The 18,654-nt window shown below is 33.7% G+C and overlaps 2 protein-coding genes across 5 annotated transcripts; both read right to left on the bottom strand.

The window, feature by feature from the left end:
• Positions 1-175: 175 nt before the first annotated feature.
• On the bottom strand, positions 176-7,786 carry LOC112695738 (histone-lysine N-methyltransferase EZA1). Of its 4 annotated transcripts, none has more exons than XM_025748197.3 (17): positions 7,552-7,786; positions 6,936-7,037; positions 6,417-6,679; positions 5,923-6,084; positions 5,500-5,584; positions 5,228-5,383; positions 5,072-5,122; positions 4,736-4,807; positions 3,760-4,394; positions 3,248-3,386; positions 2,827-3,047; positions 2,317-2,448; positions 1,555-1,642; positions 1,406-1,453; positions 1,189-1,317; positions 938-1,015; positions 176-838 (listed from the first exon to the last, which is right to left on the bottom strand). In XM_025748197.3, exons 1-17 carry the CDS (start codon positions 7,735-7,737, stop codon positions 644-646), a joined length of 2,742 nt encoding a protein of 913 aa, XP_025603982.1. In that variant the 5' UTR covers positions 7,738-7,786; the 3' UTR covers positions 176-643. The 4 variants fall into 4 exon arrangements, with proteins under 4 accessions (XP_025603982.1, XP_025603984.1, XP_025603983.1 ...); XM_025748199.3 differs by having other exon boundaries at positions 2,827-3,038; XM_025748198.3 differs by having other exon boundaries at positions 5,072-5,119.
• An 8,241-nt stretch (positions 7,787-16,027) lies between these two features.
• On the bottom strand, positions 16,028-17,776 carry LOC112695737 (DELLA protein RGL1-like). Its single transcript, XM_025748196.2, has one exon. It carries the CDS (start codon positions 17,774-17,776, stop codon positions 16,028-16,030), a length of 1,749 nt encoding a protein of 582 aa, XP_025603981.1.
• Positions 17,777-18,654: the final 878 nt, after the last annotated feature.

The following is an 18,654-nucleotide window of genomic DNA, read 5'->3' as shown; positions in this document are numbered from 1 at the left end:
TTAATTTATTTATTTTGAGTAATGAATAATGGTGTTTGAGTTCAAAGGTTTTTTAAGGTAACATTTCCAATATTTCTGTAACAATCGAGTTAAAAGTCTAGATATTATTTTTATTCTATTTTGGTATAAAAAGCTTTATCAAAGAAAAGAATAGAAAAAATATATATAATGCAAATTATTGTAAATTCACATTTTATTTACCAACCGATGGAAATATGGAATGTAGGTAGGGTTTCCCAAGTAATCAACGGTAGCAGCAAGTACAATGGGAATTAAGTTAACATCCCCCGTTCCTAAAAATAATAATAAAAAAAAAACTGCTTTGATCAATAGAAATATTGACTAACCACGAAAATTGGCAAAATAAGATGAAGTGCATAGAAAAATTTCATATACCTACAACAATTTTATACCAAATTTTACTCTGCTAGGCTAAAATCTAGAAAACTGACAAGCCTAAAAAAATTATTAAATTAAACTTCAATTGCTGATCACTTGTCCTTTTTTGGTCAGTATCTTTGATCTTATTCATATTTGAATCTGTGATTCTTTGTTTGGTTTCCTTATGGAAGATGCCTTTGGTATTTACCATAGACTCGTAGGATGCTGCGATTGTTTATGATACATACTTGACCTTGCTACATCAATGAGATTGGTTTTTCTTTGCCCTGCCTTGATTAGCTGCAGATTCATCTCTCTTAGAAGCCTCACCTTTAGGAACCGCCCATGGTGGCCTGTGTTCTGGTTCATAGCAATAATCATAGAAGAGCTCCTCACCAGCGTTAATGTTTTTGTTGGCAAATATCCCAACTCGATGATCACCAGCAACCAGCATTACCTATACAACGCATACACAATACAAAATATAATAATGATCTGAAGACTGAAACCAAAGGGCAAGTTTAAATCTCCATAAAAGTTGAGTTTCTCGACCGACCTTTGCAACGCAGTTGGGGCTTTCCCAGTGGTTTGCGAATTTCAACTTATCACCCTTGCGACAAGCATCGAGTACCAACTGAAGAAACAGGTGGTGTGAGATCATAAAATATTACTTTGAAGGTATAGATATATTCTTCCACCGAGATGTGGAGATGAATGATGAAAGCTAACATAAGAATAGTAAAACGAGAAATTATCTGAACACCAACATGGTTTACAAGAAAATGGTGATTGATATGAGAAACATGCCTGATCATTTAAGTTAAAAAGGAAAGATGAGTTTTCACGATCATATATTTTCCCACGCTTATCTGCTTCTTTATGAGAAATCAGTTCGCCTGTGTATTCTCCTAGGTAATCATTTTTGTTAACTGAGTTCTGAAATGCATTATAAATTTGTGAGGAGAAAACAAAACATCACATTCCTTTGAAAAAAAAAAAAGCAAACAAGTACTGGTATGCCAACCTTTATGAAGGCTCCCCATCCTACAAGAGATGACTTTGCCAAAAGAATCTGACAGAGATGCAAATAAGGAAAACAATATGAGACACGTGTGTTAAGGTTCTATTTATGATAGAAACATAAAAATTTTATCAAGCAAACAAATTACTGACCCTCTGTCGTTGCCTTAAAAGCATCCTCATATTTCCACAATGACCATCTCCACGTCGAGGTGGCTCCCCTAGTGAACCACCGCCGCAACTGTACAAAGAAATGTGTTATATTTCAAGGCATTTAAAAAGGCACAGCTCAGTTCTACTGGTACATATTCTTTCTTAAATGGGTTGACACACTTTACACTTATTTCAGATGAATCGAAGCCACTTATAACTTACATGTTTAAGCCCTTTGGTCGTTTGTTTTTAATGTGGTATAATATAGAAATACCCATTGGTCATCCTCAATAATCAAACATTGGGGGTGCCTTTTTTATCTGAAGCACAACTACTAAATACTAATAATTGGAAAACATTACTCCAATGCTGAATTTGTGATGCTTTTGCCTGACTATCATAAACAAAATAATATTTCCTGAAAACAGGATACTTGTGTGCATCGCATGGAAAAAATTATTAAAATGTTGCAATTTGACTCTTCAAAGCAGGCATGAACTAGATCAAAAGCAAAAAGAAAAATTTAGAAGGGTTGGTAACTGGTAAGGGAAGAAAAAAAAAATGCAATATGATAGATGTACTGCATTGTGGATGGCAAAAATAATTTTTTTGACTTTCTCTGTAGTCTCTATGAGGAAGTGTAAATCTGAGAATTGTCAAGCAAAATGAAAAAAAAGGAAAAGAAAAGTTAATAAAAGAAAAGAAAACGAGGCAACATTAAATCAAGTTTAGGGGATAAGAATAGTTGTATTTTGACATTACCTAACCCAGCAGTTTCGACACACATCTGGGTCACATTCTCGTCCAGCTGCAAAACATGGGCATTGTCGACTTCTGCACTGACTCTTAGCACAATGGCATCCTCTATATCTATTTTTGCAGATATCTGAACACCTGAGGTGAAAAAGCAATTTTATCATGTTTAGAACATAATTTGTAACAAATATTTGGTGCATAATTTAAGTCAAAACTGCATTTTGAAACCTTCTCTGGCATATAAAAGTTTCTTTCCATAGAAAGCTTTTTATTGATAGAACGTATACAGTATACTCTTGTCAGGACAGCACAATGTCTTGCTTATTTTGAGTTCAAAGATATACATAAACATATTTGATAATATACCCAGACCACCATCATTAACCTTGAAACTTTGGGGATTTGGGCTATGGATTAAGGCCAACAACCAAATTCAAACGAAGAGATACAAGAAATGAGTAATATGGAATATCCTGCATTTATTGCCTTCTTAGTAGAGAATGTGCACAAACATACCCGCAATATTTTTCACAGCAAGTTTCATTAGTCTGACAAGGACAATCCTTTCCGCACATTGTCTGACATTCACATGGGGTATACTGCTTGATAGATTGGTTTTTCCCAGAAGCAATTCTTTTCCAAGCAAATGGGATGCCAGCAGACTTAGAAGAATATTTAGATTTCCTTGTTTTCCCCCTTTTCCGCAGCGTCCGTGACCTTGATGACATCTTTTGGTCCTACGTCATAACCCAGGTTCAAAAACAATTCACTGTCATCTAAGTAGTGCTAATTAAATTCATCACAACAAAAAATTGCAAAATTGGATTCTAGTGTAGAAGCTGAATCCTTAAATGGACAAAATAGTTCAGTAAGACAAGAAAGAACACAAGAGACAGAAGACAACAGAGTGGTATGGATGAATGGCTGTGATTCTCACCGTGCGATTTGCAGTGATTTTTCCATTTTCGTCCGTGATTGAACTTGGTCCATTACTGGAGGTGTGGGGAAATGACATGTAAGTAGCTACTTCCTTGCAAGTCTTCAAGCCAGAAAGCAAGTTCCGTGCTATAAGGCAGCTGCAGAGAGTGAATTGTACATGAGCACACACTTAAATAATGGTTTCCAACAAAATATCAAAATTATTATATTCAGGTATATTTAAAAGTTGCTTTATTACTCGAACAAACAGGAGACAATAACTGCTTAGTGCATTCAAACTTCAAAAGTAACTATCAACTATAATAGCATAAAACTCAATAAAAACAATTAGTGCACAAGTAACGAAAATATTTTACTAATTTATAAGTACAAATATTATATTTGGAACATTATAGAAAAGAAATATAGTTCAGTACCGTGAAGGAAAGAAAAGCATTCAATACACTTTGAATGATGCTTAAACCAACAGGTCCATGGTTTATGTGATGAAAAAAGCAGAATGCTCCATACCTGTTTCTTCCAAACATTTCTACTCCCTTGAAATATAATTCTTTCTCTAGAGGTTTCCAATCTGAGAAACTTAGCTTCTCATCAACTTGCGCTTCCATTGAACTGTACAAATTCTTAAATTCAATCTCATTTTTGGTATCTTTTTGCCTATCCACAAAATCTTTGTCAGGTTTTACATTGCCACTGCTACCAGAAGTATGTTCAACAGAAACTTCTGATGATGCATGAGTAACTCTCTGTTTTTCTTCATTGCATGCATCCAAATTTAGGTCACTGTTATGGTCATTGCTTCCAGTAACTATATCATCTGAGATTTTCTTCATCTTTTTACTAGAGTTCTGAGTCTGAGAATCTTCAGGAGGCAATATGGAATCACGTAATGCTGAGTCTGACTTATTTTTGACCTTCCGTTTCCCCATAATTTCTGGGACAGGAACATCAGATTTGAGATCTCCACAACAACCAATATCTTCTGTGAGACGTCTTTCTTCCTGTGAGATAGCTTTAGTACTTTGATTACTTGGCCCCTCTCCACTGGAGGGTGCCAATATCTCATCTGCTTCTTCTGTTGCAGTTATCTTACCCTGCAAGGACCCAGGAGTCGAGCATTCCGACAACATCTTGACATCCTTTAACTGAAAGAAAGTAAAATGAGATCAGGTGCAACTCTGTAACCATACACATATAAAGAATAGTTCATCCTAAGTGAAGTGGAAAGCATGTATTATTAAGTAACTTCGGTCAATGAAATAAACAACCACTTAACACACATATTCAGCCAATTTTCTTCACAGCATACTAATCCCTCCTACAATGAATATGTCCAGAACATAATACCAACAGGGTGAAAAATAATCTCACGAGAACCATTTTCATAGAATTTGATGTTGTAAGCAAGCAAAAGGTCTACTTTCTTCCCACCCTGCTTCGAAATAATAATAATAACCGAATTCTCAGACAAGGAGAAGTGTAATACCAGAAGATAACACTGGTCACTGCATGGTTTCCGGTCACCTTCAGGTTCAGACCAAACTGGCTGCTTTTCACTCTGTGAAGTAGAGCATCAATATAATTTAGTTTTGGAGCCAACCATTTACAACATATCCTGTTTGATATCTATTTTCATTTTAATTGATGTATTTCACTGATTTCCATCATTTTTCTTTACCATGTTCTATTTTCAAGATATCATGAAATAAAAATAAACAAAATTTTGGTTTCTTCAACTAATTCCTTGACAAAACATGAAATGAAAACTAAAAGTATACCAAACACTCATGAAGTTGAAGAAAACATAAGTACTGTTCCTTACAGGATATATTAAAGGCTGAGAACATCCATGCAGGGGACAGTCAAACAGCTGCTGGAAGAAATCAGAAAGCAGAGGCACTATTTTAATATCATATCGGATGCCACATGATTAACAAATAATATTAGAAGGATAATGTTTTAGTATGTTGGTATGTACTATGCAACGGCGACAGAAAAGGTTATCAAAAGAATCTAAAGCAGCACTCAGGCTTTTCTCCAAACATATGCCAATGTGAGGTTTGTATTCTCCAGAATCTTCATGATGCTGATTCTGCCTCCCCATACCTTTTGCCTTGAGATCTTTATACCTATCCTGATACATAAATATGTCTTCTCAAGATAAATCTCAGTTCTGCAACTTATGTTTGCAATACCAAATTATGATTAATAAGCATAGCACACAATAATGTCCACAATATTTTAGATTACCTGAATTTCTAAACTGGTACCCTGAACAGACTGGCTAACAATATTCAATACCTCATCAGTTAGCCCAAGTTCCTCAAATGCCATCCTAAATAAATTCAAGAGTCAAAGACTGTAATTGTAGAGACTAGAGAATGGAAACATGGACAGTAAAATAAAATAGAAAATAATGCACTATGAGCAAAGATTTGAATTTGAACATCGTGTGGTCACAATACAAGTCTTATTTCCTGAACAACAGCAAGAAAAAACCATAGAGAAACAAAGTATCTATCTTACTCAGAAATTAAATATGTTAAAAATGAGGACCAGTATATCTAATGACAAAATACTGCTGTCAGGATCCATTGGTCTTCTTGGCATTTTGTCTTTGTTCAAATAAATAGAACTTCTACATGCAAGTAAAGCATCTCCATTTTAACTTACCATAAAAGCTGGTCTTCACCCTCAGAAAATTCATGCTTAACTCCCTCATTTTCTGTTACTTCTTCATCACTGTCACTGCATATCAGTGCTTCACCTCCATGTTTCTCATAATAGATGCGTCTTCTACCAATAATTGACTGATCTTCACTCATTTTCTCATTTCTGTGTTATGCGATATTTAGAAGAGAATAAAAAAAACATAATGCAGTATGCATATGGATTGCTCAATTACGATTTAAGATGAAATTCTCTATTTATTCAGCCATGATGTAACAATAAAATTACAACCTGTGATTTAGGGGGTCACAAGTTTAAGCAGTGGAAACAATGTCTTCACTTGCAGACATGTATGTCTACCCTCCTTAAACTAGATCACCATTTAAAGAGAATACAATTCCAGAAACATGTATTTTCACTTTGGTATATTTTGGATACTGGGAAGTGGGAACATATTCAGAGGAGTTTAATATTTGGTGCCTAAAATTCAAATGTACCTGGCCAAATGCATCCAAGTTGTATATGTTGGTATTTTTTCAATGGATGGAAGCCTGATACTTGGTGCTGGTATTCCATGAGGATTGTTCTCTCCTAAAAGTTGAAATAAAGAAAGGTACTTAGACTGAGGTTGGTTAATTCTTGAAGAAAGCATTTCACTGGCCCTGTTTTCCTTGGTCTGTGATGAGTCCCAACTTGAGATAACTGACAAGATAGCTGAAATCTGATGTTGTAGATTCTCACCATTCTTCTGTAATTTTTCCTGCAAAAAACATGAGCAATATTAGCTGCAAGCTACCTAGCAAGCTGTTAAAACAAGAGAATTCCATATAACAGTTGAGGGAAACAAAATCAAATAAGAAACCACAAAGCTGGGGTCCGAAATTCCAATTAAATAAAACCTTTGGTCGCTCAACAATGAACGAACAAAGAAATTACTTGACTGTAACTTGTAAAACACAACATCTCAAAGCTGGTGGACCCTTTCCATGAATCAAGTCATTCAATTAAAAGCTTACTTTGACAGATATAATTCTCTCCTCCTGGATTTGCTTCCTCATCTGATCTATCTTGCTCGCCAAGGTTCCACTAGTATCTTCCATTGGCTCTCCATGCTGATTCTGTAACATTATATAATACAACTAAATAAATAAATAAACCAATTACACAGAACACCATACATTAACATTCAGAATAAAAAAAAATAGTACACAATCATCAACCTCTGTGAATAACAGCTCTGGCTACGGAAATTGAAAAACAAAAGAAAAGAAAAATGCATATAACGAATGGGATGTTCAATTCCAACGCGATCCCACAGAGGATTCACGTGCCATTTTCCAGAGAAACGAATGATTGGAAACAAAATAATGAGCTTAAATTGGAGATTAAAGCCCTACAAGTACAAGTGAGCTCAATTATGGTTCTATTTGGTACATAGAGGAACACGTTAAACTACAGCGCATCAGAATACAACAAGATACAAAATGCAGCAGTGTTACTATTACGTAGATGAATTCTAAAATAACGTTAACACACGAAATACAGTGCGAAAAAAAGAAGAAGAAAAAGATATATTAGAAAAGGAGAATCAGCAGCAGCTAGAGGAAAAGGAACATAAAAATGAAATGATACCTGAGGTTTGGAGGCGGAGTCGGTGGCTTTGATAACCATTGATTCCCTGCGCTGCGCAGCGCAGAGAAGAGGTTGGCGGACGAGAAGGAAAGGAAGGATGGAGGGAGGAAGAGAGATGGAGAGTGAGTACAGAACAGAACAGAACACAGTGATCTTTATTTTATTTGATATTTCACATTTATTCATAGAAACAAAATCTAACGAGAATACAGCGTTTGTTGACGTGCTAACTTTAATTTCCGAGATTTTATTCCTATGACGAATTATTTATGTGGCCAACTGGCCATTGTCAATACTATATTAGTCAACTTTACAAATTAGTTACTAAATAAATTATTCGTAAAGAATATATTATAGCAAAAAAAAATATAATAAAAGCTTGAAAAATAATAAATTTAATTTTTTTAAATAATTATTTACATAATTAATATAAAAAATAATTATTTTTATTATATGCCATTACGTAATTAGATATATATAAAAAATTATTTTAATTCATTAAAATTAAATTCAAATAATATATATTTTTTTACATTTATAAATATGACTTGGTGATAATTCATATCGTTTTTTAATTATATTTTTTAAGATTCAATTCCTATTACCATTGAGTATGACCCTATGAAATACGAATACTTCATTGAGTTATCGTGTTCACATGTTAAACACATTTTAGACATGACACTCATCGACACTTATGCATGATAATACCACCCGAACTCGTGGGTACCCACTCCGCACCGGGACGGGTTCTTGGGAGGAGGCGGGGTCGGGTTTAGGTAATACCCGCCCTTACCCACCCCGCTATATATATAATATATATAATTTTAATATATAATATGTATAATATATGTAAAATAATTAGTAAATAATTAATAATATTGTAACATATTTAAATTTTTACTTTTATTTATGTTATGTATGTGACGATGGTTATATAAATTTTGAAATTTAATTTTATTTATTGAATTTTAATAATTATAGGGGCGGGGCGGTACCCGAGGGTTCAACCTTTTACTATTCGCGGATAGAAGTGGGGCGGGTTCTATGCGGGTTGTTATGCGGCGGGCGGGGTCGGGTAGAGCAAAAACATGCTCCTACCCGCCCCGTTGCCACTTCTATCACACTCCTCCCATACGCGTGTCTGCTGTGTCTAACTGTGTCTTAATAAAAAATAAAAAAATTTCTGGACACACTTAGACATACTTAAATACCATTACGTGTCAGTGTATCCAATCTTATTCTTAACATATATTATTGAAATGAATTTAGAAATAATATATATTATTATTTATTAAAATAAAAATATTTTAGATACTTTTATATAATTAAAAGAAGACTAAAAATAGTTAAAAAATTATTTTATATTTTAATACAAATAAAATATTAAAAAATTATTGTAATTTATCTAAAAAATACTTTGTATCTTATAAGATTTTAAAATTTGTATATCTACATATTCCATATCATATTATATTCTGTGTCTATATCAGTATCTGTATATCATAAATATGACTACAAAAATTTATTTGTTATATGCATATATTTGACGTGCTGTGATGTAGTAATAGCGTATCTGATCTAATAATTATAGTTGAAAAAATATAAGTAGATAATAAAAATATTAAATAATGTGAATAATAGATATATCAGATGTTTAATTCACTAAATGTGCGAATAGTTATTCTAGTATTATAATTTAAGTGGATAATTTGGGATATAATATATTTTTATGAGCAATGCTAGGGGCCAATAACATTTGTGATTGGTAGCCATCAACTAGCCATCAATGATGATTTGATGGTGTGAGATTGGTGTGAGATTCATCCAATGGCTCACCTTTCTCTGCTGGTTACATGCTGGCCAAAATGCAATAAAATTGCTGGCCCCTAGACTTTTCATATTTTTATTATATTAGACCAATTTTAAAACCTATTATTCACATTATTTATAAAAATCATTGTCTCCCTAACAAAATCCATTATAATTTTCAAATATTTGATTCTTTTCCTATTATGCATATGTTGTTATTTCACATTAAAGTAAGAAATTTATTTGTTATTAATATTATCAACAAAATTTTAAGAGTGCAATATGGTAAGACTTGAGTCAATAAACTATTGATAAAATGATATAATTTTTTCATACTCATTTAAAGGTCACAGATTCGAGTTTTCATATTTTTAGTAAAAAAAATATAGCAAGACTTGAAAACAGAAAAAGTCATCCTGCATGTAAATGAAAAAGAAAATGTTTTGAGAGTCAATATTACTATACATATACTCAATTAATAAATCGTAGATTTGAGTTTTCTTATTTTTGGTAAAAAAAATATTACTATACATCTAATATTGTAATTAATATTTAATATAAAAATATCTAAAATTTTTTAAAATAAAAAGTATTTAAAATTTAAATAGAAAAATATCTAAAATTTAAATTTAACGTAAAATTATTTTAAATAAGATCTATATTAAAATTATTTAATAATTTGTTATAGTATTAATTAAAATTGATTAATATTACATTTTTAAGATTATTTATAGTTTAATTTATTCTTTAAACATATAAAAAAATTTTACTTTATAATGTAGACATGATTTGCTCTCAGATTCACAAGAAATTTTTAATGGCCTGCCGATCAGAAAGAACGTAACGTGAGTCAGTTTGTCCGTATTTTTATACGCCTTTTGCATATATTTTTTACACTTTATATCTAAATTTAGATCATGTATTTTATGGTGTCTAATTTTTTAGTTATTTGGTATAAAAATAAAAAATATCTATTTAAATGAAGATGTTAAAAATATCTTATAAAAATTTTTATATTAAAAGTGTGATTTATTTATTTAGTCACATTTTTTAAAAAATAATACTTTTACAACATATCAAAATCAAATTTTATAATTTATCATCTAATGGTAAAAAAAAAACTTTTTTATATAAAGACAATTATAAAATTTTCATAAGAGTATCGACCAAAAATAAAATGTGAGATCCATCTTTATCTCTCTTATTTTCTAAGCAAATTAAACACTAATGTCTTAGGTATCATAGAATTTTTTCAATTCAGATATAATATTGTTTCTTCATTATTCCTTTTATTTTTTTGTTGAAGGTAAATAAAGAGAAGAAATGAAACTAGTTGAAATATGAGACATGTGATTAGGAATTAGTTATGCTAAGGTTGAAGGATAATTAGTCATTAGAAAACTCAATCTAAACTGTGACTATAAATACAAGAGTAAAATTTCTTTATAAAATAATTTTCGAAATCAATAAATTTATTTTCTCATTCTGTTCTCATCTCTCCGTTCTCTACTTTCTTTTTCTCTCTCATTTCTAACTCTCTTTTTAGATCTACTAGAGTTTTAGACATTTTCTCATTTTTTTGTTAATTTTTTATTTTTTTAATTTATCTTTAAATACTAAAATGATTATCCTTATAATTTTTTTCTTTCTACAATTTTATTTATCCCAGTAAGTTAAGGAATAAAATTCTAGTTAAGAGTCTGCTAGCCAATAAATTATCACATATATAAAACGAAATTGAAATTTTTAATACTTATTTAAACGAATTAGTGAGATATAATAACTATATTTATTTAGTCTTTTCCACCATATCTATATTTCACATGTTGAAATCAAATATAAAGAAGGTAAATCCACCTAAATCAACTTGCATTTCAAAAATTTAAACAATTTTTTTTGTAAATATCGAAGAATTTCTTTTTTTATCATATTAAATTACTCACTTATTTACAATCAAAATAACATCATCTCCAATGGTAATAATTAGGTATATTTTTAGTGAGAGAATTTTTGTATTTACACTAATAAGTGATAACTAAGTATATTTCACAATTACCCAAACAATACCTAATTATTACTTTATTGGCCGGTGAAGGGAAAAAAGAAAATATTAAATTATTAGTGATAGGAGTAAGGGATTTTTTATTTAAATAAATTAAATAAATATTTTATTTATTGAAATAAATAATTATAAAAATTATTATGAAAATACGTCTTCTAATATAAGCTCTTATGTATTTTGTTTACACTATAAATAAAATAAGATCAGTGTGCATGATACGTGTATATCTCGTTTACAGTATATACGAGATAAGATTGGTTAACGCCTATATATAAATATCGTTTATAACGAGGTTTTGAGCCTCATTTCAAACCTTTTCACCACTTTTTCGTCTCTTCTATTCCTTTCTGACCATATTATCAGAGTTAGACAAAAATGATGCATGCAGATACACGTGATCGAGACATTAACAAGTTGAACACGACATGGCACTACGCCGAGAGCAAGAATAGGTATGATGAAGGATAGGTATGATGAAGCGGCGGAAGATTTTTAGGAACAAGAATCTTTTGTCAACTGTGCAACAAACCTGGGCATACTGCAGTACAGTGCCAGTATAGGTATGATGAAGGATCAGATTCAAGGGGCTTTGAGTCCAGAAACTATGATAATCGGAACTATGATGCAAGAAGCTTTGCCAATTCACCAAATCAGAGGTCAGGACCACCAAGGAAAAATCTAGCAATGAACAATCAGATTGCAACACATTAAACAATAGCTGACCCAAGCTGGTACCCTGACTCGGGAGCAACCCATCACATGACTCCAAACCCATACAATTTGATGCAAATGAGAGTTTATGATGGACCTGATCAGGTCATCATTCGAGATAGTGCAGGTTTACAAATAACTCATGTTGGAAACTCATTATTTAAATCTAATTTGAGTTTAACATTGTTTAAACTTGTCAATTTATTGCATGTCCCCAATATCACTAAGAATTTAATCAGTATCAATAAGTTTGCTAGAGACCATAATGTATTCTTTGAACTGCATGATGATTTTTGTTGTGTCAAATCTCATGAGACTAAGGAGGTGCTACTCCTTGGATCTGTGAAAAATGGATTCTACAAGTTCCATAATTTTAGCTTAGCATCACTTGCACCGAAGGCACTGTTAGTCACGAATTCCTCTCACAATTCCTTTAGACTTTGGTACAATAGGCTTGGTCATCCGTCCTCTTCTGTTTTAACCAAAATAATGCAACTTAGCAATGTAAAATTCTCAATTTCCAAGTCTGTTTGTTAGGCTTGTTACATTGGCAAGTCCCACAATTTACCTTTTCTAGATTCTACCACGGTGTATACTCGCCCTCTCGAATGAGTGTATTTAAATATTTGGGGGCCCTCAACTCCCATTTCTGGAATAAATGGTGCTAGATACTATGTTCACTTTTTTTTATGCTTATTCTAGATTCACTTGACTTTACTTAATCTCATCTAGATCACAGCTCAAATCAATTTTTAAAAATTTTCAAAACAATGATTGAATTGCAATTGAATTCCAAGATTAGTATGTTTCAAAGTGATAATACTAAGGAATATGTTAGTCTCTCTCAAAACTTGCAAGAACAAGGCATTGTACACCGTTTTATATGTCCTCATGTCCATCAACAAAATAGTGCTTCAGAGCAGAAGTACCAACATATTGTAGAGATGGGACTAACACTAATGACGAATGTTAGTGTACCTTTGAAATATTAAGGACAAGCCTTTCTCACAATTGCTCAGTTGATCAACATTTTACCTACTCCGGTTCTAAGCAACATATCTCCGATGGAGAAATTGTTGAAAAAGAAACCAAATTATCAGAATTTAAAAGTTTTTGGGTGCTTTTGTTTTCCACACCTGAGGGCCTATAATCAACATTTTTCAGTTTGAATTATCAATATAATCTTTCTTAGCTATGGTACAGAACACAAGGGATTTAGATGATTGCTGCCCTCTGGTAAGATTATTATCACCAGACATTATGTCTTTGACAGGGAAACTTTCCCTTTCCAAAATGCCACTTCAACCAATCCATCACCAATTCCTCCTCTACACATTCACCAAGACCTCCCTTTTCTCCACCTCTTTCTCCTAACCCACATTCTGTCTCAACTGATTAATCCTCTTTCCAGCTGTTCCCAGTACCTGATCGCTCTCCTATACAGCCCAGAACCATCTTCCACATCTCATCCATTGACCGTAACACTCATACCATGATCACCCAGTCCAAAGTAGGGATTTTTAAACCCAAATTGTTCAATGCATCACTTGAACAAAAAATTATTAAGCAAGCAGTAGCTATTCCTCATTGGAAGCAAGTTATGGATGATAAATAATACTTGGAGTTTGGTCCAACTGCCACCCAATAAGAATGCAATTGGAAGCAAGTGGGTCTTTCGAGCAAAGTACAATGCCGATGGCTCACTTCAAAAGTATAAGGCCCGCCTTGTGGCTCAAGGTTTTCACCAACAATCTGGCCGTGATTTTAAAGAAACATTCAGTCCCCTTATTAAATCGACATCAATCAGAATGGTTCTCTCTATTGCAGTCTTGAATGGTTTGCAAATTCGTCAATTGGATGTAAATAATGTCTTTTCAATGATGATCTTGAAAAGGATGTCTATATGGTTCAGTCGAAAGAGTGTGAGACCAGGGACAGTTCCATTGTTTGTAAACTCAGCAAATCGCTCTATGGGTTCAAGCAGGCCCCAAGAGCTTGGTATCTCAAGTTGGCTAGCGCTTTTCGTTCCACTGGGTTTCAAGCTACGAAATTTGATGTGTCTATCTTTACCAGATTTGATGGCTGTGAAAGCACATTTGCTCTTATATATGTCGACGATATAATCATGATCAACAGCTCCTCTACTCTAATTGACAACTTCATCAAGCAATTGCACTCCAAATTTGCTCTTAAAGACATGGGAACCTTCACTACTTCCTTCACTACTTCCTTGGTATTCAGGTTACCTCTAATAACTCAGGTGGCATTTAGCTCAATCAAGCTAAATACATTCAACAGGTACTCAAAAAGGCCAAGATGAGTGATTGTAAAGGCTATGCTACGCCTATAGCTTCTGACACTAAACTGTCCCGCAGGGATAACTCTCCCTTTTCTGACTCGAGTCTCTATCGAATAGTTGTTGGTAGTCTTCAATACATCATTGTGACTCGACTCGAGATAGCCTATGTGGTGAATCAAGTATGCCAGTTCACGTAGCGACGAACCTCTTGATTCACATAGGAAGGTGATCAAGCGGGTTTTGAGGTACCTAAGTGTGACTGCATCCTATGGTTTACACATATCTCCATTGCAAGATACTAGAGTGATTGGTTATACTAACATCAACTGGGGAAGTGATCCAGATGACCGTATGTCTACAAACAGCTACTGTTTGTTCTATGGGGCTAATTTAGTAGCATGGTCCTCCAAGAAACAACATGTTGTATCTCGGTCTAGAACCGAGGCAGAGTATCGGAGATTACTACACTAATTCCTGAAACAACATGGCTCAAGAATATCTTGAATGAGCTATGAACACCTCTTCGAAGTCTTCCTCTTCTCTACTGTGACAATCTTGGAGCCGTTCAACTTGCTGCCAACCCAATTTTTCATTCAAAATCCAAGCATTTTGCTATAAATTTGAGTTTTGTTCGAGATCATGTAGTCAAAGGGGGCATCATTATCAAACATGTTCCAAAAAAGTGTTTAAATGGCAGACATCTTTACAAAGATCGTGGCCTCCAAATTGTTCAATAGTTTTCGCAGAAATTCAGGATTACTGATTGTTAGATCCTAAGTTTGAGGAGGCTGTTAGGAGTTGTAAGGTTCTTTGAGACTATTAAGCAGCTAGAGATTAGTTAAGCTAATAGTTAGTAGTTACTAAACTCATCTACTATAAATATAAGTATAATAACAACTTCATAACTGTTGAATCACAATCATAACTAATTAAACTCTTCTTTTTATCCTTCTCTCTCACTTCTGTTCTCATTTCTTCTCTTATTCAGGATCTGATACCTTTTAATTAAAAAAAATTAGTTTAGTTCCTCATATATAAAAGAATTGAATCAACAAAAATGCTTATAATTAGTATGAGATATGAAACTTTAAGATCAAAATTCAAGAGGGACAAATTGGGACCAGCATGCCATAGAAGTAAAGAAGTCCACACAATACAAAAATTGAACAAAGCATGGACGCGTGAATTTGAAGGAACATGCACATTACTAGTGCATTGAGTTTTGTTTAATTGCTCAACTAGATGATTATTGATATAAAGGTGATGCGGGACCGATATGTAATTTATACGTGAAAAAAAAAGTTAATAGCTGTAATCAAAATTAAATTTCGATAGAAACTCACCTGCAAATGTCTTAAGTTAATAGTTAAGAAGAATTATATGAGGTGAAAACTCAGGTGAAGTCAACTTCACGTGAAGTTAATATCTTAAAGTCGTTAGATGAAAATTTAGTCAAATAAGTCAAATTATCTAAAGGCTCTGAGATATCAACTTCACGTGAAGTTTGCACCTGAGTTTCCACCGTTATATGATTATTTTGATCAAAGACAAGCACGTGTTAGTTTTTATTGTAAGTTTTCCAATTATTTTGATCATACAAACTTCCAAGCTGAGAGTGAATGCATTGGAGCTCCCTTCCATGAAACAATTAGACTCTTACCATTTTTGTCGACGCTGCAGAACTTACCAAAAGTAAACTCCTTAGCAACCAAGTTAGCTTGGTAAAGCGACGATTCACTGAACCCTGTTTCCACCATTTTATACCTCGCGAAGAACCTTCTCCAAACATCTAACTTCACATTCCTAACTGTCCTTTCTTTGCCTTCAGCAGCGACAATGTTTCTTATCCCCGCGGCACACACTGCTTCCACCGCCATTCTGCACTCGCTATCTTCTTTCAGGCACGTTTCAAGACAATCCATGAATGCTGAAAAGTAGAACAACGCATCGATGAATCGGTTCACAAAAGAAGGCGAGTTATGATTTGAGTCTATCTCCAGCACTATCATAATTGACGGTTTTATATTCCTTATAACCAGCATCAAATTTTCCAAGCAATTAGGCCTTGAAACCAGAGTCCTAAGAAAATACGCAGAGTACACAGCAACGCCTTCATCGTCGTCGACGTCGAAATCATCCAACTTGATTTCTGCCAAATCTGTCACGATAATCGCCTTATATGAAAACGGCAAGTTCAGTGACTCAGCAAAACTCGTTAACCTTTGTCCTGTACCTTCTATTTTCTTCTTCTCTGCGCAAGTTCCAATGGCGGTTACCTTAAAAGACTCCACACAACACTCTTTCCGCTCCGCCATCGCTTGCATCAGAGCCGTACACTGCACTCCGCTTCTGATTTGAAGATCTATCAGGTGTATCTTGGTCTCAAAAGCAAGATTCTCCACCATAGCTTGTACACCAGGGAATTGCATTACTTGATTGAAAGGCAGTTTCTGATGGCACTTAAGAGACTCATTTACACTCATCTTTCGAATCATTTCAGTTTCTTCATTCTGATTCTGATTCTGAGTATCATAGTATGATGACATTACAACTTCCATTACCCTTCCGGTTTCTTTTTTGATCCTTTCGCGAAGCGCTTCGGCGAAGTGAAAGATAACTCTCTGAGCAGCGTTTGCGATGACATCTGAATTCCATTGACAATGGAGGAGTAAGCGGCTGGCACGTTCGAATTGCCGGCACCCTACTCTCTCTGCAGCTGCAAGAAGAAACTGAGCAAGCTCCACATCTCTGTTCTCTTCTTCCGACAAGTTTCCAAGATCCAATCCATAAGGGTGCATGGGGATGCAGAAATCATCGTTCCAGTGTGCAGAGTAATGCACATACCTTGCCCCTGCAACTCTCATGATTTCTTCAGTTGACAATCTTTGATTCTCCGAACAAGTACTATTCTCGATGTTGTCGCTGCTGAAGTTATCGCTTATGTTTTCCCCGGTTAGCTTCTTGAACTTGCTTCCATAGTTTCTCAAGAGCTCCAACGATGCTATTGTCAAAGACGACGGTGCCTGATGAATATTCTTGAATTCTATTGTTTCTTGAAACTCTTGTGAAGTTGGTTGGAGACTATCATAATCAGGGTCAAAATTGATGACATCTTGTAGGATCATGTCACCAACTTTGATATCTTCATCATCATGATCATGCTTGTGTTGATGATGCTGCTGATGTTTGAACAGATTATCTCCTCTACCTAATTCCATTACTGCTGAGAAACCTTGCTTCTCTTGTAACACAAACTTCTCTTCATGGATATTAACAGAATCATAACCGCCTTGGAATCCACTGAAATTGAATGGTGTGGAGGAAAGAGGCCCAATCCCCATGTCACGTCGCAAACGAATACGAACTGAAGAGAGAGCTGAGCAATTTACACTCAGGACAATGTTCTTAGGTTGATAAACATCGAGGAGAGTGTTACTATTATGTTTGCTCTATCATGATCCTAAGTAGAAAAAACTAATATTTAATTTAAGCGAAGCTCATAAATAATGAGCATGCTAACACAAAGTTACCATCGAAAAATGAGATAATACTCAATTTGGTCCTTGAATTTACCCGCCAGTCTCAATTTAGTCCTGAAGTTTCAATTGACTCTATTTAGTCCCCGAAATTTATAAACGTGCCTCGTATTAGTCCTTAGACCATTTTTAGTATAAAAACGTTAATAGAACGTTGTTATAGACTATCACATGTCACATTAAAACTTGTAAAATGATACAATTTTGATTTTGACATTTAAATAGCTCAAAAAGGGCATCGTATTACTTATTTTGTTAGGTAAAATTTTAATAAACACCATTTAAGATGTTGTTTTTGGGTTATTTGAGTACCAAAATCAAAACGACATCATTTTACAAAGTTTAGTGTGGCATCCGGCTGTCACGACAGTGTTCCGTTAACGTTTGTACGTTGAAAATTGTTTCAAGGATTAACATGAGTTATGTTCACAAAGTTTGGGGAACAAATAGAGGCAATTGAAACTTCAAGGACTAAATTGAGACTCGCGCATAAATTCAGGGACCAAATTGAGTATTATCTCATCGAAAAATACAAGAGATAACTGATATTTACATTATTTTATGTTTTTTATTATTTTAAGGATTATGCTACGTGTATACTAAAATCAGCCATTAAAGTCAACCACCAGTATAAAATATATATTGAAATACAAATATACATTGAAAATAAATTAAATTATACA

This window comes from Arachis hypogaea, chromosome 6 (genome assembly GCF_003086295.3).
Source record: "Arachis hypogaea cultivar Tifrunner chromosome 6, arahy.Tifrunner.gnm2.J5K5, whole genome shotgun sequence".
NCBI lineage: Eukaryota > Viridiplantae > Streptophyta > Magnoliopsida > Fabales > Fabaceae > Arachis > Arachis hypogaea.
Note: the sequence above shows the minus strand (reverse complement) of the source record. Positions and strands in the feature narration are given on the sequence as shown.

Coding starts and splice junctions, on each gene's coding strand:
- LOC112695738 (XM_025748197.3), bottom strand. CDS start 7,737: ATGAATAAATGTGAAATATCAAATAAAATAAAGATCACTGTGTTCTGT. Junction 3,048..3,247: donor AAATCACTGCAAATCGCACG/GTGAGAATCACA, acceptor GTTATGACGTAG/GACCAAAAGATGTCATCAAG. Junction 2,449..2,826: donor TGCTGTGAAAAATATTGCGG/GTATGTTTGTGC, acceptor TTTTCACCTCAG/GTGTTCAGATATCTGCAAAA.
- LOC112695737 (XM_025748196.2), bottom strand. CDS start 17,776: ATGGGGATTGGGCCTCTTTCCTCCACACCATTCAATTTCAGTGGATTC.